This window comes from Acanthochromis polyacanthus, chromosome 8 (assembly GCF_021347895.1).
Source record: "Acanthochromis polyacanthus isolate Apoly-LR-REF ecotype Palm Island chromosome 8, KAUST_Apoly_ChrSc, whole genome shotgun sequence".
Taxonomy (NCBI): Eukaryota; Metazoa; Chordata; class Actinopteri; family Pomacentridae; genus Acanthochromis; species Acanthochromis polyacanthus.
Genome location: NC_067120.1, coordinates 35,381,197 through 35,402,234, shown reverse-complemented (window position 1 = coordinate 35,402,234; position 21,038 = coordinate 35,381,197). Strand labels below are relative to the sequence as shown.

General features: G+C 37.0%; 1 protein-coding gene and 1 non-coding gene across 2 annotated transcripts in view; one reads left to right on the top strand and one right to left on the bottom strand.

Annotated features, from left to right (window-relative positions):
- Positions 1-458: 458 nt before the first annotated feature.
- trnaq-uug (transfer RNA glutamine (anticodon UUG)) lies at positions 459-531 on the top strand. Its single transcript has one exon. It is a non-coding gene; the product is annotated as a tRNA-Gln (tRNA).
- Positions 532-2,610: 2,079 nt separating this feature from the next.
- LOC110965136 (uncharacterized) overlaps positions 2,611-21,038 on the bottom strand; it is a 64,202-nt gene continuing 45,774 nt past the window's right edge. The window contains exons 7-8 of the mRNA XM_051951541.1: positions 8,413-8,457; positions 2,611-2,940 (exon numbers count right to left, since the gene is read on the bottom strand). Of these exons, the coding sequence (XP_051807501.1) occupies positions 2,806-2,940; positions 8,413-8,457 (180 nt within the window). The 3' untranslated portion in view covers positions 2,611-2,805. The remainder of the gene's footprint in view (positions 2,941-8,412; positions 8,458-21,038) is intronic.

Sequence of the window (21,038 nt, the reverse complement as noted above, 5' to 3'; positions counted from 1 at the left end):
TAGTGTAGAAACCTGCAGTGACACTAAATCTGCAGCACTTACTGGGATTAAAGCCACATTTACAACAGCATGAGGTCAGAATGACACAAATTTAAATACTTTTCTACGCGTTCCTCCACAGGATGGACACAGGACATTTGAACCTCCTTCCACAGAGTATTGTCTAATGGAATTTAAATTTAAAAAACTCATAACAATCTAGACTTTGTTAATGTGGATTAATGTGGACTGTTCAAGTTGGAAACGGCTGATTTTTAATGGAACATCTCCATAGGGGTACAGAGGAACATTTCCAGCAACCATCACTCCTGTGTTCTAATGCTACATTGTGTTAGCTAATGGTGTTGAAAGGCTCATTGATGATTAGAAAACCCTGGTTCAGGTATGTTAGCACATGAATAAGTGAGTTTTGATGGAAAACATTAAATTATCTGGATGACCCCAAACTTTTCAACATAGACCATGTGGCCTATTGGATAAGGCGTCTGACTTTGGATCAGAAGATTGAGGGTTCAAGTCCCTTCATGGTTGGACACTGTGACTGCTTAATGTCATGCAAATGTCCTTCTCAATCCTAAACAACCTTTTCACAGTATTGTAACTTTAAAACAATTGTTTTCAAGTAAATGTAATTCTAGCTGTATACAAGATATCTAGTTTAAGCCTCCTGTTATGTTGTTTATTTAGTATAATATTTTCCTAAACAAATGTTGGCAAAGTGATTTGAGCAAATGCTAGCTTGCTACAAAGGTCAAACTAGCCAGCTAATAAGCTAATGCTAACTTGCTTTGCTAACTGAGATTATCTTTTTGGTGAAACTTAGCTCAGTTTTTCTCTGAGTTGTATTAGAATTGTCCCGTTGTAAAGTGTGTTGGAGGGGGTCTGTCTCTGCTGCTGATGGGATTTCAGTTTATCAGGTCATCTTCTTCATCCAAACCTGCCGCCTGACGCTCAACAGCTTCTTATCCAGACTAATAGGATCATTACTCCATCCCTCCTTCATTCACGTCCGCTGCCCTCCGCTTTCATTCATTTCAATAAGCAGATTACTAACTTGTTTACTCCTCTTTCAACATTTAATTTCCTTAAGCCAATTGTTTTCTGAAAGCGCTCGGCTCTGGAAAGCCGTCGATCGAGTTTCAACGACAAAAGGGGGACGTGATTCGAGCGACCGCCTTAACACCAGCCGGCTGTCATTTAAGGAGGTATCCTCAGTTACACTCTGAGATCCACAAACATCTGCTTTTGACTTATTTAAAACCTCAAAGGAATATAAGAAACAAACCAAAGTTTATGTATCTATTCACAGAGAAAAATGGAGAAAGATCTTCAGTAATTCAAAGAAAAGAGAGCGAGAATACCTTGTGGGGTTATTGTTTTTGAACATTTTGCCGTTTCCATGAACTTTTTTCTGAACTTTATGAATAAGACTCATCTAAAACTATATGAGCCTAATCCTCTGCAGTGTTATGTTTTACTCACAGTGATGAAATCCTGGTGGAAGCAGAAAAGAAGCAGAGAAACAAAAGGAGGATGAGATTATTAACATGCATCTGAATATTTTTATATTCATTATATATTTTATTTGCCCTGTTGACATAAATACTGTCCTTGCTGACCAACGTCTGTAACCTCTTTATTACACTGGAATAATTTAGCATTTCCATCTGAAGCACCATTCAAATATCTGCCAACCTATCTGCATGTAGATGGACACTGATGATAAATACTGAGTAATAAATACTAAATGTTGATGTATTTTCTGAGCTAATATGAATCTATGTCACGCGACAGTAAAATATCTGTTATTTCACACACTTATCTCAGAGATTCAGCTTAAATTGAGGATTTTTCCAGGAATTTTTGATCCCCTTAAAGAGATTTTAGGGTGTAGTACGACAGTTACAGTGGGTTAAATCATGAAAAAAAAGGAAAACTAAAGGTGAATTTTTTATTATTATTATAGTAATATTATTAATTTACAAAAAATAATCAAATCTGAAATCAACATGTTGTGTTCATGGTATGTTACCAATAATTTAAAAAGTAGGCTTTAATTCTTTTCCATTCGTGACTTTTCTCAGCTGAGTCAGTCACAATTTTTAGTTTTTAACAGAATCTGGTAAAAAAAAACTTTAGTTTTTGTGAATTTTTAAATAGGACATGCACAATGAAGTGATTTTGATGATGTATACAAATTTAAATATTAGATTTGGTTCATTCTCCCTATGGAGCTTCACGTCACAGATGAGTAGCTTAAAGACTCTTGGAAAGTTGAAAATCTGACGTTTCTTTCAAATATGAGTCAATTTCACACACTTATCTCAGATATTCAGTGTAAAATGTTTTTTTTTTCTGCTCACACTGAGTCAGCATGTTCAATATTTTTACCAAGCGCCCACATTTGTTAACAATATTGTAAAAAAAAAAGAAAAAAGAAAAACGAAGGCTTTTCTTTTCCATTCTTGTTGCTTCTCTTTGGAAATACTGCCTGCAGTTCAGCTGAGTTCGATTTTTTTATTAAAGTAGATTAAAGTGCTTTCGATGAAATATCAAGAGCTTAATCTGACAGATTTAATTTTACAGACAAACTGGACGCCACAAACGGTTAGTTCAAGGACTATTGGAAAGTTGAAATCTGATTATTCTTTCTGTTTTTAAGTTTCTGGCTCTGAAAAATGGTGTCATTTTTGAGATTTTAAAAATATATAACATGGATTTCACACTCGCTGGTGGGCTTTGGTGTTTGAAGGGTGAAATATCTTGTTTAAATGGTGATGAATTAGTTTTTGAGTCTGTTCAGAGTCACGTCTGTACCTTCTTTAAGACCAGGCTGGGCTCCTGAGCCAGCAGCTGACGTTGGGCGGCCATGTTTCCTGAAGCACAGCTCCTCATCCAGTCCTTCTCCAGAGGATCCAGCTGCAGTCTGTGGAACAGAGACTGAGGAGGAAGAGGAGGATGAAGTCAGTAAAAACATCCAACCTGCATTTGCATTTAAACGGACTGAGCTGCTGAACGACAGCAAACCTCAAACTGTCTGTTTGTGCAGCAGCTTTCTACCATTTCCAGCAGCTTGTTGTTTGAGTTTTGAATGACGTGAATAAAACAGATCAGACTTTGTTTCTCATTTGTTTGCTGCTAAAAACAGCTTTTCTTTCTCCAGTATTCCCCTGCCAGTCTTTCTGGTCATTTTCGGTCTTATTGTCGTTTTGTGTCACTTTATGATTGTGTTTTGTGTGTCTTTGTGGTCATTTTGAGTCTTTGAGGTTCATTTTTGTTGTTTTTTGCATTTCATTTGGTTAATTTTTGTCTCTATATTTGTCTCTAACATTTGTTTGTGTTGCTTTGTGGTTGTTTTTCATCACTTTGTGGTTGTTTTTTGTGTCTCTTGGTTATTACCTCTCTCTATAGTATCATTTGTTGTCTTTCTATGATTGTTTTGCGTCTCTTCGTGGTCATTTTGGAGCTTATTTTGTGTTTTTTGTGTCTCATTTGCTTGTTTTGTGTCTTTATATGGCTGCTTTGTGTCTTTGTGTTTGTTTTTTTTGTGTCCCTTTTGGTTATTATCTGTCTCTTTAGTATCACATTTGTGTTTTTATGGTTGCTTTGTATCTCTGATTGTTTTGTACCTTTTGTTTGTTTTTTGTGTCATTATCCATCTCTTTAGCAGACTTTTGGGTTGCATTGTATCTTTTGTGATAATTTTGTGTGTCTTTGTGGTCATTTCGAGTCTCTGGGGTTATTTTGTGTTGTTTGTTGTATCTTTTTTGGTAAATCTTTGTCTCTGTATTGTTGTATGTTTTCTTTTTGTTGCTATTTTGTATCTGTGTGGCTGTTCTGTGTCGCATTGTGATTGTTTTGTGTCTATATGTGGTTGTTTTTGTCTATATGTGGTTGTTTGTGTCTTTGTTTTTTGCATCTCTTGCTTATAATCTGTCTCTTTAGTATCATTTATTGTGTCTTTATGGTTGTTTTGCATTGCTTTGTGTATGTTTTGCATCAGTGTGGCTGTTATGTGTTGTTTTGTGGACATTTTGGCTCTTTGTGGTTATTTTGTGTGTTCTATGACTGTTATGTGTCACTTTGTGGTGTGCTTGTATGGTTGGTTTGAACTTCATTGTGGTTTTTAATGATTTTTACAGCTGTTTGTGTTCCTTTGCAGTTGTTTTTGTGCTCGCAGCATCGTGAACACAGGACAATGTAGAAAAAGAAGTAGAAACTGTGCTTGTGCTGCAGCTCTCTGCCTTTTTAGCAGCTTGTTGTGTGATAAAGTTTTTAGTTTTAAATGACGTAAATATAACAGATCAGATTTTTTTTTTTCAGATGTTGTGAATATCTGATGCTAAAAACAGGTTTATTTCCCCCTAATATTCCCCCTCCTGTCTGTGTTTTCCGTCATTAGCCGGCGTCCTCGTTGTCCTTTAGCCGTGGCGGGTCTCCGGGCTGCAGGCTGACGGGGGTCCTCATGCCATTAGTGGTGTTTATTGGCCAGCAGGGCGCTGTGAAGCACCACCCAGGCCTTTAATCAGAGGCCTGCCGGGCCGTCCTCACTGTTTACCTGATACCTCCATGTTAATTACACAGGCTGAGCAGGCACAGAGGGAGGCTGTCCTTCAGCCTGACAGCAGGCCGAGGCAGCCGGCAGCTCACACAGTTCATACAGCAGGACGCAAACATGGACGGGTTCATGCAAGTTAAACTCCGAATCTGATGGTTAATTTATGTTATCCTTTCAGGATGTTTATATAATCAAACCAAAGACAAAACAGCTGTAAAGATGCAAAAGCAAAATATCGGGAACTGCAGGTGGAATTTAGCTACCAGCACAACCCTGCAGTTTTATACACCATCCCTGACACTTAAAGACAATTAACTCAAATAAAACTGCATTTTTTAAATTAGTTAACTATGCACAAGTTAGTTAACTACAAATTTATTTTATAATTAATAAATTATTTTATTTTCTGCTCTCGTTTCCTCTCTATGGGTGAAAACAGTCACTTAATTTTAATAAAATCATTTAAAACCAAATTGAACTGTACTGTAATTCTTCATTAACAGAAAATTGTGTCACTGATATGCAAATATTTGAGTAGTTTTGAAGATTAGTATTCATTTTTAGTATTCATAACATTAGCTCACTAGCTGGCTAATTACCCTTTTGCTAGCTAATATGAGCATAAGTCACTTTGCCTGATTGCACTTAACATATAATAAAAATATTTATTCAAAAAGGAAGGCAACGTACAGATGAGAAGGTGATTCAGGTAAATGACGCCATGAAAAACATGAGCAACAACTGAAGAAAACTGAAAAATATTGTCTCAATGTTCACACCAATCAATAAATGCTGGCAAAGTGACTTAGGCTAATATTAACCATCTGAAAAGCTAAAACTAGCCAGCTTTTGAACTAACGTTAACTTCATGTACTGCAATTATCTTTTTGCTAATATAATGAAGGAAAACCCAATTAATTTTTTTCTGGCTTGCTAGCTAGGTTAGCGTGTTAAATAGTTTTTTTTTATCATACTGTTAAATGCTGTAGTAATATAATCATCAATGCATGTTGGCAAAGTGACTTGCGCTAACGCTAGCTTGCTAAAAAAGGCAAAAAAAGCCAGCTAGTCTTATCTTTTTACTAATGTGAAAACCAAGTGAATCCTATGTAATGTACACACGTGGACAAAATTGTTGGTACCCCTCAGTTAAAGAAGGAAAAACCCACAATTCTCACTGAAATCACTTGAAACTCACAAAAGTAACAATAAATAAAAATTTATTGAAAATTAAATAATCAAAATCAGCCATCACTTTTGAATTGTTGATTAACATAATTATTTAAAAAAACAAACTAATGAAACAGGCCTGGACAAAAATGATGGTACCCATAACTTAATATTTTGTTGCACAACCTTTTGAGGCAATCACTGCAATGAAACGATTTCTGTATTTGTCAATGAGCGTTCTGCAGCTGTCAACAGGTATTTTGGCCCACTCCTCATGAGCAAACAGCTCCAGTTGTCTCAGGTTTGATGGGTGTCTTCTCCAAATGGCATGTTTCAGCTCCTTCCACATATGTTCAATGGGATTCAGATCTGGGCTCATAGAAGGCCACTTTAGAATAGTCCAACGCTTTTCTCTCAGCCATTCTTGGGTGTTTTTGGCTGTGTGTTTTGGATGGTTGTCCTGTTGGAAGACCCATGACCTGCGACTGAGACCAAGCTTTCTGACACTAGGCAGCACATTTCTCTCCAGAATGCCTTGATAGTCTTCAGATTTCATCGTACCTTGCACACTTTCAAGACACCCTGTGCCAGATGCAGCAAAGCAGCCCCAAAACATTACTGAGCCTCCTCCATGTTTCACCGTAGGGACAGTGTTCTTTTCTTCGTATGCTTGGTTTTTGAGTCTATGAACATAGAGTTGATGTGCCTTACCAAAAAGCTCCAGTTTGGTCTCATCTGTCCAAAGGACATTCTCCCAGAAGCTTTGTGGCTTGTCAACATGCATTTTTGCAAATTCCAGTCTCGCTTTTTTAGGAGTTTTTTTCAGCAGTGGTGTCCTCCTTGGTCGTCTCCCATGAAGTCCACTTTGGCTCAAACAACGACGAATGGTGCGATCTGACACTGATGTACCTTGGCCTTGGAGTTCACCTTTAATTTCTTTGGAGGTTGCTCTGGGCTCTTTGGATACAATTCCAACGATCCGTCTCTTCAATTTGTCATCAATTTTCCTCTTGCGGCCACGTCCAGGGAGGTTGGCTACTGTCCCGTGGGTCTTGAACTTCTGAATAATATGAGCCTCTGTTGTCACAGGAACTTCAAGCTATTTAGAGATGGTCTTATAGCCTTTACCTTTAAGATGTTTGTCTATAATTTTTTTTCGGATGTCCTGGGACAATTCTCTCCTTCGCTTTCTGTTGTCCATGTTCAGTGTGGTACACACCTTTTCACCAAACAGCAGGGTGACTACTTGTCTCCCTTTAAATAGGCAGACTGACTGATTATGAGTTTGGAAACACCTGTGATGTCAATTAAATGACACACCTGAGTTAATCATGTCACTCTGGTCAAATAGTTTTCAATCTTTTATAGAGGTACCATCATTTTTGTCCAGGCCTGTTTCATTAGTTTGTTTTTTTAAATAATTACGTTAATCAACAATTCAAAAGTGATGGCTGATTTTGATTATTTTATTTTCATTAAATTTTTATTTATTGTTACTTTTGTGAGTTTCAAGTGATTTCAGTGAGAATTGTGGGTTTTTCCTTCTTTAACTGAGGGGTACCAACAATTTTGTCCACGTGTGTAGCTTGTTAGCTAATGCTAATAGTATTTTTTATCACACTGTTCAGTGCTGTCTTAATATTATCATCACCAAATACTGGCAAAGTAACTTGTGCTAAAACTAATTTGTTACAAAAGCTAAAACTAGGCAGCTAATGAGCTAATGCCAAGTTGCTTCACTAAATGCAATAATCTTTTTAGTAGTGTGATGAAGGAAAACCCAGTGTCTCTTTGCAGCTTAGCTTGCTGGCTGCATTAATATATAAAGGTAATATTATTTTTGATACTGTTAAGTGCTGCAACCTTTGCTAAAGGTGATAAACATTTTGCTCATGGAACAAATTCTTGTAGCTTAGCTTGCTAACCAAGTTAATAAGTTGCTTTAGATAACTTAAACGTGTTACAGGATGTACTTTTTTTTAATTTTCAAAATATTGTCTATTAAATGGATTCAGTAACAACAGTAACACCTAAAACCACTAAAATATTGTCCACATCAGAGAGGATAATTTATGCTAATTATGTTAATTATGCTAATTACTCAACATATGGAAGTTAGCATCTGGCAGTTTCTAAATGCTGAAGACCTGTGATGATTGTTTTAAATATAAAAATTTGGAATACTGAACATTTTTAAGTTCACAACAGGCTGGCAAATAGATAAGAAAGTTAAACATATCTATTGTGTGCAGCAGACAAAATATCTTTAGTCTATAATGAGTCAGAATGTCAAAAGTAGTTTAAATGGCTTCTAGTAAACCAGCTTAATGATACACGAAGATCAAGTTATAGCTGCCAGAAGTCAGTCAGATTAATCAGTGGAGTCAATAATCAATGCTGAGAACAGAATCCGACCAAACTGAAACTTTTAGCTGTGAACCAGCAGGTCCAGTTTCACCAGCATCTCCTGCTGCTTCCAGTCAGACAGCAGTGGGAGGCCGTCACAGCCAATGAGCAGCCGGCGCTGCGTCCCGCCAGTGATTATGGGATATCGCCATGGGAACGGCGTGGGGGGAGAGGATCTGTTTCAGTTTGTGTGGATGCTGACAGCAAACACTGCAGGATTCACACAAACAAACACTGCACACCGATGGACGCTCTTTGTTCCGGTTTCTTGAACTCACCATGACGGACGAAGCAGCGACGCTCCTCGTGTCGTCGTCTTCACTCTGAAAAGCAAACAACACTGAATATTAACTCACCAGAAATCTGACGTTTGCCTCCAAATTTACAGAGATTACAACATTTTCTCTCAAGACTAGTTATCCATTTACTGACGACGGTTTTGGACTGGATTCAGCATAATGTCTGGCTTGGACTTTGACTCATTGTTAGACTGGTTCTATACAGGTTTTTGACTGGTTTTAGGCCTGCATTCAGACTGGTATCAGACTGGGTTTTAAACCGGTTTTGCCCTGGGTCAAGGCTAATTTCAGACGGTCCAGATTGATTTTTGGACTGATTTTTAACTGTTTTCATACAACTTTTTTGCTGGTTTTTGGCCAGTTTTAGATTGGTTTTAATATGCTTTTTGACTTGTTTTTAGCAGGTTTTATACAGGTTTTAGACTGGTTTCAGACTGGTTTTTGAATTGATTATATACAGGATATTGGACTGGCTTTAGACTGGTTATAGACTGGTTTTAGAACGGTATTTGACTTAATTTTGGGCTGATTTCACTTATTTTGTATACTTTTATTGACTTGTTTTCTGACTTGTGTTAGACTTGTTTCAGATTGGTTTCATGTTGGTTTTGGACTGGTTTCAGACTAATTTCTGGATTAGATTTTTACTTGTGAAATTGATTTCACACTGGTTTTGAACATGATTTAGATTGGTTTCAGACTAGTTTTGGACTGGTTTCAGATTGTTTTTTGGACTCATCTTTAACTTGTTTTTAGACCAGTTTCTGACTGGTGTTGGGCTGGATTCAGACTCATTTTTGGACGGGCTTTTGATTCATTGTTAGACTGCTTTCACACTGGTTTTTGGACTGGTTTTATACAGGTTTTTGACTGGTTTAAGGCCTGTATTAGGACTGGGTTTAGACTGGGTTTTAAACTGGTTCTGACCTGGGTTCTCTTAAATTTTCTAACTTTTTCTGAAAACATCCTTTCCGACAACATGTGCCTGAAATATTCTCAAATCTTCTCAGACTTTTCTGTGGATTTATTCTTGACTTATTCAAACTTTCATCAACAAAATATCAAAAATATTTATCCTTGAAATATTCTGTCTTTCAGCTCACAATATATTAACAGCCGTAATATCTTTTTCTTGTCAAATCTTACTTGTGTACGTCTCTCCGTGTTCGGTTTCTGATCTGAACTGATGAGATAAAACCGACCTGTTCTCCCACCTGGAACAATGAATGGTGCAGTAGTCTGTGTTCTCGCATTAATGATTATCTTTGGGATAATTGGTTGTGTAATTGTTTGCAGTGTGAACGTTATATAAGACTGGAGCAGACTGAGAGTGAAGCTCCCCGAAGGAGCGATAAGGGCTAAAATCTAACGAATCCATTAAATCCCTAAAAAGACGGTTAGACGTCTCAAAGGCTCCCTAAAACACACTTCAGAGGACTCGTGGAGGCTGAGGCTGCTTTCATCTCCAACCTGACATCTTTATTTACCGTCTGCAGTCGCCGTGGCAGATTGGAAAGGTCTGCTCTCACTGTGTTAATGAGCACCGTTCGATTGTCTCGTTTATTCTTTCATTCTCTCCATACATGAATAAATCCCTTTCATGTCTGCTGTTGCACTCATTGTTTCACTCATCCCTCCGTTCTGTTGGCTCTTTGTGCGATTTCTTCCCACCAGGAGGAAATAAAAGTACAGTCTGGATCCATATAGAGTAAATGTGGGAATTTTAAAACTGTAAATTTTCCCTGACGACGCTTAGTGTGGAGCTAAAAAACCCATCAGGACAAGTTAAAATCCTTCAAGACTACGATTCGTGGCATCTGCTGTGAGAAAACACTGTCAGCTTTTTGTTTATTCTACAACACCTGCTGTAATTTGAAGAGACGTCTTTTAAACAACATATTTCCACAGTTCTCACTGATTCCACGTCTGCTGCTTTTTTCTGATCTTTGTCAAAACTCACAAACTGTTCATTTCTGTGGTTGTTTTTTTGACCTGATGCAGCACAGAGTTGACACGTCTCTAGAATGGTTGTAGACTAGCTTTAGGCTGGGTTTGGACTGGCTTCAAATTGGTTTTTGACATGTTTACGGACTGGTTTTATAGAGGTTTTTGACTGGTTTTAGGCGTTTTGACTGGTGTTTAGAATAGTATGAAAAACTTAAGAAAATACTTAATTTTTGACTAGTTTCCACTTGATTCTTTGACTTGATTCAGACTGGTTCAGGGTTGCTTTTGGACTGGTTTCACACTTATTTCTGGATTGGATTTTGACTCGTCTTAGACTGGTTTCACACTTGTTTTGAACATGATTCAAACTGGATTCAGACTAGTTTCGGACTGGTTTCAGATTGATTTTTGAACTTGTCTATGACTTGCCTAAGACCAGTTTCTGACTGGTTTTGGGCTGGTTTCAGACTCATTTTTGAACTGGCTTTTGACTCATTGTTAGACTGCTTTCACACTGGTTTTTGGACTGGTTTTATGCTGGTTTTTGACTGATTTTAGGCCTGTGTTTGGACTGATTCTAGACAGGGTTTTAAACTAGTTTCAGGCAAGGTACAGATACATTTTTGGACTGTTTTCATAAGACTGTTTTTTGACCAGTTTCTGACTGGTTTTTCATTTGCTTTTTGGACAGGTTTTTACAGGCTTTAGACTGGTTTTTGAATTGACTTTATACAAGTTTTTGGATTGGTTTTTGGAATTGTCTTTGACTTGTTTTTATACCAGTTTCTGACTGGTTTTGAACTCATTTCAGACTAATTTCTGGACTGGCTTTTGACTCATTGTCAGACTGCTTTCACACCGGTTTTTGAACTGGTTTTATAGGTTTTTGACTGGTTTTAGACCTGTATTTGGACTGGTATAAGACTGGATTTTAAACTGGTTTTACCCTGGGTCAAGGCTAGTTACAGACTAGGTTCTGATTGATTTCTGGGCTAGATTTTGATGTGTTTTTAGGATGTTTTCATACAACTTTTTTAAAATTTGGTTTTAGGCCAGTTCTGAAGAGGCTTTTTACAGGCTTTACAGGTTTTTGGACTGGTTTGGGTTTGGTTTTAGACTGGTTATGAACTGGATTTGGACTGGTTTTGGACTGCTTTGAGCTCTGACTTTAAGACGTTCAGATCAAGGGTCAGCTCTGACCATGTTTTTCAGGAATCCTTGCTCTTCTCATGGCTTCAGACAGATCTTCCTAACTGGACTTGAGACAGATCATATTAACTGGACTGGCTTTAGACTGGTTTTAACTGGTTTTAGCCTGGTTTTAGATTGGTTTCAGACTGATTTTAGAATCGTATTACACTCTAAAGCCACAATGTTCATCTTGTGAAGGACTCCTTGTTCTTCTTCTGGCTGAAAACAGATCTTCCCGACTGGACAGAGAAGAATCCAAACACCTAAAGCTCGATGTTTGTATCGTCCTCGGTGGCAGAACGCTTCACATCAGGCGAAAACAAACAGCGAGGATGATGGGTAATAACGGATGAAACACTCCTCCCTCCCAGCACAGCAGGACGCTCTGCGGTGGAAACTCCTGGTGTTATGATGGACGGTTACTGTGCCGAACAGACAGACGAAGGCATGAATCCCAGGAGAGGAGGAGGAGGAGGAGGAGCTGCTCTTCATCTCCCTCATTAGCGAACCAACACACACTCACTGAGGTGTCTCGCTAAGTGATTGTGGCTCATTGCAGAGGTGAATTAAAGGTAAGAAAACAGAGGCGTGAGGAGTAAACACAAGCTGTGTGTTTGCACGCTCACATTTGAGACGCAGAAACCTGAATATGATCATTAAAATAAGATGTAAGCTGCTCACATTAGTGTTTATTTAGGAAAAGAAGGTTAATCGAAAGCAGACGGCCACATTTTGTTGTTCTAAAACTATGGCAAGAATGAGGCAATTCTTCAGGTTTGATTCATACAGAAAAAAGATTACTGTCACTGTAGAATATAACCCATAAAATTCACAATTCAAATGCTATATTTGACTGGTGTTGGTGTGCTTTTCAGCTGGTTTTAGACTAGATTCTCACTGGTTTCAAACTGGTTTGAGGCCATTTTCAGAAGTATTTCTGGACTGGCTTTTCACTAGTTGTTACCCTGGTTACACACAGGTGTTTTGTTGGTTTTAGACTGGTATCTGCAATGGTTTTTGTGCAGGTTTTTGGACTGCCTTTGATCTGGTTTTAGACTAGTTCAAGGCTGGCTTTGGACTGGTTTCACGCTGGTTTTCTATTTGTTTTTGGACTTGAGTCAGATTGGATACTGATTGGTTTCTAGACTGTTTTATTCATTTGTGCAGACAAAACTGATGGTGACCGCATTTAACTAATAAAAACTTAAATTCTAATGTTTTTGATTCATTTTTGTAGACTAGCATTGAACTTGTAATGGACTTGGTGTCATTTGGTTTCAGATTTGCTTTGGACTTGGTCTCAGACTGGTTTCAGACTCATTTCAGGGCTGGCTTTTGATTCATTGTTAGACTGCTTTCATGCTGATTTTGGACTGGTTTTAAACAGGGTTTGACTGGTTTTGGCCTGTACTTGGACTAGTTTAGACTGGGTTTTTGTGTTTTTGTTTGTTGGTAGAATCAAAGACGTACTGTGGTATCCGTGAGGAACTAGATTGGACTAAACTTTGACATGTTTTTAGATTGTTTTCATACAACTTATTGACTGTGGTTTTTTTTTAACAGTTTCAGACTGATTTCAGTCTGGTTTTGAACATGATTCAGACTAGTTTCTGACTGGTTTCAGTTTGGTTTTTGGAATCATCTTTGACTTGCTTTTAGACCAGTTTCTGGGCTGGTTTCAGACTGATTACTGGACTAGATTAGACTCATTGTTAGACTGCTTTCACACTGGTTTTTGAACTGGCTTCATACAGGGTTTTGACTGGTGTTAGGCCTGTATTTGGAATAGTTTCAGACTGGGTTTTTATCATTTGTTTCTTGCGCAGAATCAAAGGGGACCGTGGTGTCTGGGAGGAACAGGATTGGACTAGATTTTTACATGTTTCTAGACTGTTTTCGTACGACTTTTTGGCTGGTGTTTGACCAGTTTTAGACTGGTTTTAGTCTGGTTTTGAATATGATTCAGATTGGTTTCAGACTAGTTTTGGATTGTTTCATTTTGGTTTTTGGAATCGTCTTTGACTTGTTCTTAGACCAGTTTCTGACAGGTTTTGGGCTAGTTTCAGACTTATTTCTGGCTAGCTTTTCACTCATTGTTAGACTGCTTTCACGCTGGTATTTGGACAGGTTTTATATAGGTATTTGATTGGTTTTAGGCCTGTATTTGAACTGGTTTTAGACTGAATTTTAAACTGGATTTGCCCTGGGTCAAGGCTAGTTTCAGACTAAGTTCAGATTGATTCTTTGGCTAGATTTTGACGTGTTTTCCGGATGTTTTCATACAACCTTTTGACTAGTCTTGGAACAAGTTTTATGCGGGCTTCAGACTGTTTTTTTTTAATGGATTTTATACAGATTTCTGGACTGCTTTTGGATCGATTAAAGACTGGGTTTTTTTTATTGGTTTTGGACTGATCATAGACGGGTTTCTGACTTGTTTTTGGACAGATTTTATACAGATTTTTGGACTGGTTATAGGTTTGTTTTGGGGTGGTTTCAGATTAACATCTGGACTAGCTTTTTACTCATTGTTCGACTGCTTTCACACTGTTTTTTGCACTGGTTTTATACTGGTTTATGAGTGGTTTTAGGCATGTACTTGGACTAGTATTTAAATGGGTTTTTATCATTTTGTTTCTTGCATAGAATCAAAGGCGTACTGTAGTGTCTGTGAGGAACTAGATTTTGACATGTTTTTAGACTGTTTTCATGCGACTTTTTGACTGGTTGTTGACCAGTTTTAGACTGATTTTAATCTGGATTTGAACATGATTCAGACTAGTTTCGGACTGGTTTTGGTTTGTTTTTTGCACTTATCTTTGACTTGTTTTTAGACCATTTTCTGACTGTTTTTTTTTTGCTGGTTTCAGATTGATTTCTGGACTAGTTTTTGACTCATTGTTAGACTGTTGTTAAACTGGTTTTATACTGGTTTATGACTAGTTTTAGACTGGGTTTTTATCATTTTGTTTCCAGCGTAGACCGGGTTGGGTGTCTGTGAGGAACATTAATGGAAAACTAACCTGTGTCTGAATGACTGAATGATAATACTTTAACAGACTGATGAAGTAATATTAAAATGTTTGATGAGGACTATTCACACGCTTAGTTCCTCTCAGATTAACGCTGAAGGAGTTCATGTCTGAAAGAAGCTTCACTTTGTTCGCCTGTAGCCTCCAGTTTATCACGTCGTCATCCTGTCAGGAGGAATATTCAGCTGACCTCTCTCCCCCCTTCATCCTCATCCTCCAGAAGAATCAACAAGATAATAAAATCAGCTCATTCAGCGTGGACGAGACGTGGACGGGCTCCTGCGTCTCCCCCTCCTCGGCAAAGTGGCCATTGGTTAGCATAACAAAAGCCTTTCCCAGCCACTTCCACTCCTCCGTCTATTCATGCTGTCAAAACACGGCCGGCTGCCTCTTCCTCCTCCTCCTCCTCCTCAGATCCTCTGACAGCTACAGAGGAAAGCCTCCCACCTCTCATCGCCATTCACCGACGGCCCTTTTGTATGCCAATTGCCCGTCCTAATTGGTGGCGTTTACAAGCCGCTCCGTCAAACCCGGTGAGCAGTGAAATCCTGCAGAGTGGGCGGCCGGTTAAAAGAGGCTGCGAGGAGTTTAAAAAGGCCGTCGAGGAAGGAGGAGACGCTCCGTTTAAAAACAACAGAGACCAGAGTCAACTTGGTCTGCTGACATTTTCATTTTTGCTTGAATTAACCTTTTAAAGCTCCAATGTCTTTTGTTGTCTCGGGGTTTTTTGTCTCTTTTGTTGCCGTTTTCTCATCATAAAAACTGCAGATGAGAACAAAGGCAGATGAAACTACCTCTCTAATTGTCCCCTTTTCCTTTAAGAAGAAAAAGAAAGTGTTTGTTTTAATGGATTAAATAACGCGAAAGAATTCTCTGAAGACTGTCAGAGAGCTCTTAGCCGCTGTGATTCAAGTCATTACGAGCAACGATGATAAAGAAAAAAAGGCCTTTCTAGAGATTAAACAATAAAAGACAAAAAGAGATGAGACAGCAAAAAATAGATGCAGTTAGATTAACAAAGACACAACCTAATAATGTGTAAGAATGAAGAAAAATGTGAAAAAATAGGAAGGAAAGACACGAGATAATAAAAAACAAATCAGATGACATGACAAAATGAGAAAAGATACAATTAGGGTGAAATGAAATGAGACAAGCTAAACTAAAGAGACAACATTAAAAAGAAATATAAAAAATACTGACTAAAATAAGAAAAAGAGACAAAATAAGGCTAAAAAGAGATGAGATAAGCTATACTGTAGAGAAAACATTGACAAGAAATATCTGAAATACGCACTAAAATAAGAAATAGGGACACAATAAGGTTTAAAAGATATGAGATAAGCTAAATTAGAGACAAAATTACAAAGAAATATCAAAAATACTGACTAAAATACGAAAAAGAGATACAATAAGGGTAAAATCAGATTAGAGAAGCTACATTAGAGGCAAAATTTTAAAAAAATGTGAGAATACTGACTACAAAAAGAAAAAGCAACACAATAAGGTTAAAAAGAGATGAGATAAGCTAAATTAGAGAGACGGTGTCAAAAATATTGACTAAAATAAGAAAAAGAAACAAACAGTTACACAATGGAAAAGGAAAATGAGATAAGGTGAGATAAAACAAGATCAAGTATATGATAAAATTAAAAAAGAGATAAGAGATATTTCAATGAGAATAAAAAGGAAGATTGGAAAAATAGATAAAAACAGAGATAAGATGATAACAAGAGATGAAGAGATAATATAACTTACGATAAGATAAGAAAGGCAAAAATAAGATGTGATAGAATTAAAAATATGCAGCAAAATACTATAAAAAGAATATAATAAATATAATAAAAGACAATATACATGACAAAACTCAAAAAAGAAACAACTAGATAAAGGAAAATGAGGCGAAATAGGCATAAAAGGAGATAAAATATGGTAAAATAACAAGAAAAGAGATTAAATAAAAAAGAGATAAGATATGTTGACTATTGACCTAAAGAGGAAAGACCGAAAAACTGACAAAAAGAAGATAGAATAACAGAACATGGCCTGAGAAGATTAAACACCATAAAATGAGGAGAAATAATTTAAATTAAATAAAATAAAGAGATAAAATACAACTCCAAAGAGATTTTAAAAAGACATAATATGCTACAATAAGAGGAAAATGAGATACAATATGATAATATGATAAAATAAACAAGAAATAAAAGGAAAAAAGAGTTCTGGTAGGAATAAAAAGATATCTCATCCTGTCTTTCTGTCCAGAAAACATTAGAAAAGAAGAGATATGATTTAAAAAATAGTAAAAGAAATGAAATAAAACAAGAAAACAGGGAAAAGATGAGGAAAAGACAGATAAAGGAAAAAAGAGATATGATACGATTAAATAAGATAATAAGAAAAAAGTATAAGGTTAAAAGAGAAGCTAAATAAATATAACTTCAAAAAGAGGTAGAATATGATGTAATGAAATAAGAAATAAGCAAAAAGGATCTAAGATGTAATGATATTAAAAGAAATCTGATGTAGAGGTGATTAAAAGAAATTTATTACCGTGAAAAAGAGCTACGATAAGGAAAAGACATAAGGCACTACTATAGACAAGATAAGTGAAGGAAAAAGATGAAAAGATAAAAATAAAAGATATGTTAACCTATTATATGTTTAATAACGCTAACGGTTTAAATGTCAAATTTGAATGAAGCTAAAATAAAGCGAGAAACTAAACAAATCTGAGAGATATCCTAAGAACTTTATGCTTTACTTTCTGCATTCAGTATTTGTATTACTAAAAATACGTACGAAATTAATCAAATGACATTCAGTGGTATCTTATGAGTTTGAGCATCTTATGATTTATTCACTAATTTATTATAAAGAAAGTAGAAAAATAGCAGCAGGAGCTCATTGTGCGATTATTATTGTGTAATATTCAATAAAAAGAGGTCAAATATTTGAGCTTCTATATTAAAAACGGATGAAAATATGAATTTACAGAACAAAAGTACACGACTTATTAAAGCTCCTCTATATGCTGCTGGTTTACAATAACAGTGTTGTTTTCTGAGTGTTTTTTTCTGACTGATTTATGATGAAGATGATGATGAGGAAGAGGAGGGCAGGACTTCTTCTTCCTCTTCTTTAATTACAAATCAGAGCTGAGCCCCGCAGCCTCGACTCAGCGACTCCGTCTGCAAATTAAACGTCTCTAAACAGCCCAGTGAGACGGACAGAAACGTATTAAAGACGCTGATGAAGTGCGCTCCAGCGACGCGACGCTAAGCTATTCCACTTAAAAGGACTCTGACTTCTTAATCCCACAGCGCTGACTGAAGGTAGTTAACGGAGACGGAGGTCTGCAGAGGCTGAATTTTATAGAAACTCACTTTATGTTACCTGTTAAAGCAGAGAGCGTCACTGGATTTAACCTGGAAATATTAAAAAAGGTCCACAAGTCTGGGTCATCAGGAGTCATTTCTGCTACTAGAAGGTTAAAAGATCATTTCACGGACAATCAATTAGTTCCTCCAACCAGCTGATTTTTCATGTACAATAACTTTAGCATATTTGATGAAATCACACAAAGTTTTACCTTCATACTATGAATATTTTCAGCTGAAGCACACAGTGGTGGGTTCAAATTTCACTATTTTTTCAGCCTTATTGAGCCTCATAGCAAATGAAATCAACTGAAAACTGCTTTACACAGTGACTAATAACTAAACAGTGACCAAAAATAACTGAGAATGACTTTTAATATCCACTAAGACAAATGACAACAGAAACTGAAGCAGCTTTACAACTAAAAATGACTGAAAACAACTTTAAACAGCGACTGAAAATGACTAAGAATGGCTTTTAACAGCAACTGGAAACAACTAAAAACGTCTTTGAACAGCCACTAAGAACAAGAGTAAACAGCAAGCGAAAGCAACTTTGTACAGTGACTAAAAATGACTAAAAATGAATTAAGACGGCAACTGAAACCCACTAAAATGTCTAGAAACAGCCACAACTTCAAACAGCAACTGAAAGTGAGTCTAAACAGCAGCTAAAGACGAGCAAATCGCAACTGAAAATAACACAACTGGAAACTAAACGTGGCTGAAAACAACTGGCATTGACTTTAAATAATACAAACTTAGGACAAATTCAAACAGTAACTGAAAACAAAGGCAAACAGTGACTGACAACAACTGAATACGACTTTGAACATCAACTCAAAACAACCTTAAGCAGTGACTGAAAACTAGAGACTGAAATCAAAGTAGAGAGACTGAACACAACTGTAACAGCAACTGAAAACAACTAAAGCGACTTTACACAGCGACTACAAACTAAACAGTGACTAAACATGACTTCCAGCAGCAACTGAAAACAAGTAAAAGTGTTATAAGCAGCCACGAAACAGTGACTTTAAACAGCAAATTGAAAGGAAAGTGACTGAAAATTCAGCAGTGACGGAAATAATAGTAAAGTGACTAAATAACAGCAACTGAAAACAACTTTTCACAGTGACTGAAAACTAAACAGTGGCTAAAAAATACTCAAAATGACTTCCAACAGCAACTGAAAATGAAAGTATCAGTGGCTCTAATAACATTAAGACTGAATCTGAGAAAATGGAGGCAACAAACTTTGTTAAAATTTTGAGTGTCATGACTGAACTTTATTTGTTGTTTTCCTCAAAGGTAAACTGACTCCAACCTGTTTTTTTTTTGTTTGTTTTTTTGGGTTCACAGATGAGCTTTAGATTGTGTTTCTGTTTTTAATTCATCTTTTATCATGTCAAACTTCCCGACAGCTGCTCCGCTAACAGTCACCGTGGATCATTTTCATCTTTAACCGGAGGATGCTACATGAGAGGCAGCGAGAGGAGCCGAGCTGTCGGCGTCACGGCTTGTTTTCCGGCTGATCACAGGCAGTCGGACGCCTCGAGTCGCTTCATTCAACCACGAGTTTTAACCTGCAGGCGGTGCATGCTGGGAAGCGGTGTTGGAGGTCTGAAAACCTAAAATCCTGACCCTGTTATTTATACTGAGGAACACAAGCTGCAGTTTTACAGTGCGGCGCTCCGATGATCAAAAAACGCAGGAAATCAAACGTAAAAGTTGTTTGTTTGCTTTAAACTTTGGAGGAATCTGATGTTAGCAGCTGACAGCTTTCATTAAAAGACACGACGATCAAAGCTGTCAGGAAAGTCAACAAGACTCCGCAGCTGGCTCATTTTTTACAGTGTAATTGTCCTTTAAAATACACACAATTAGCTTTATATTTCAACTTTATACAAGAAAGCATCGCTTTTTAAAGTCAATGAAGCTTTTATTTCACTTAAAATTGCCTAAATTACTGGTTTAAATAGTTTAAATAAAATACAGTTACCCCCACTCATATATTTGGTTATTATAGTGTTTCAATCACATTTTGTTGAATTTTTTTGGTTTTATCTCTTGTGTTTCCACTGATGTTCCTTCCCCCAAACCTCCAAACAGTGTTTTGTGCAGCATTTTAAAAATCCTGCAGTTACTGTGCAGTTGTTTGCGTATTGTCGACTGTCTTCTGGATTTGTCATTGGACTGATTAGTGACTGGTGTAATTTATTAGCCTATAAACTGATATGTCCACGAAATGTTTTTATCATAATAAAACAGCCTAGATTCGTGATATTCTCCAAAAATGTTGATAATCTGGGTGTTTTTCCTCACAAAAGATGAACAGGAGCTGACATTTAGCTTGTTGCTTCCAGTTGTTTGTAGGAGTTTTTCCTCTGAGTCCATTAAATACCTGCAGCATCAGACAGCAGCAGGATCCATTTGAAAAGACAGAAAGCTTCACTAATCATTTAGAACCATAAATGAAGGGTTTCAAATAACTTCCAGGGAACCTTGACCAATAAAAATGGTAAACAAAACATGTTTGGCAAAGTAAACGGACCAACAGATCAATACAAAAGTGCAATTTCTACCCTTGAAAATGGTAAACAACAAAACAGAAACAGATGAAATATAGGTCATAACAGTTTGAAAAAACATTCTAGTCCTTTCTAACAAGAAACCCATTGGCCTCACAATACCTCGAAGGATATTTGAAAGGTTTGGAAGCAGAGTGGTCTAACCCACTTTTTGTGGCTTTTGAGAAAAATGGGTTCAAAGTTCAGTGTTTTCCAGAATGACCTAACATTCCACTGTAACGCTGTTTTTGTGTTGTGGGTTTGACCACTGTGCATCTAAAATCTAGACCATAGAATATTACAGAACTTATATAAATCTCAGTGTGGATTTTTTTCTGGATTAGACCATTCTGCTTCTAACTTCCTCAAATGAACCTACGACTTGCTGCAGAAACCTTTAAACCTGAAAAAGTTCATGAATACCAATGGTTGTGAAATTCAAGTCCCCGGTACCAGAACCTTTGGCTTCATAAACGAATGTTTGG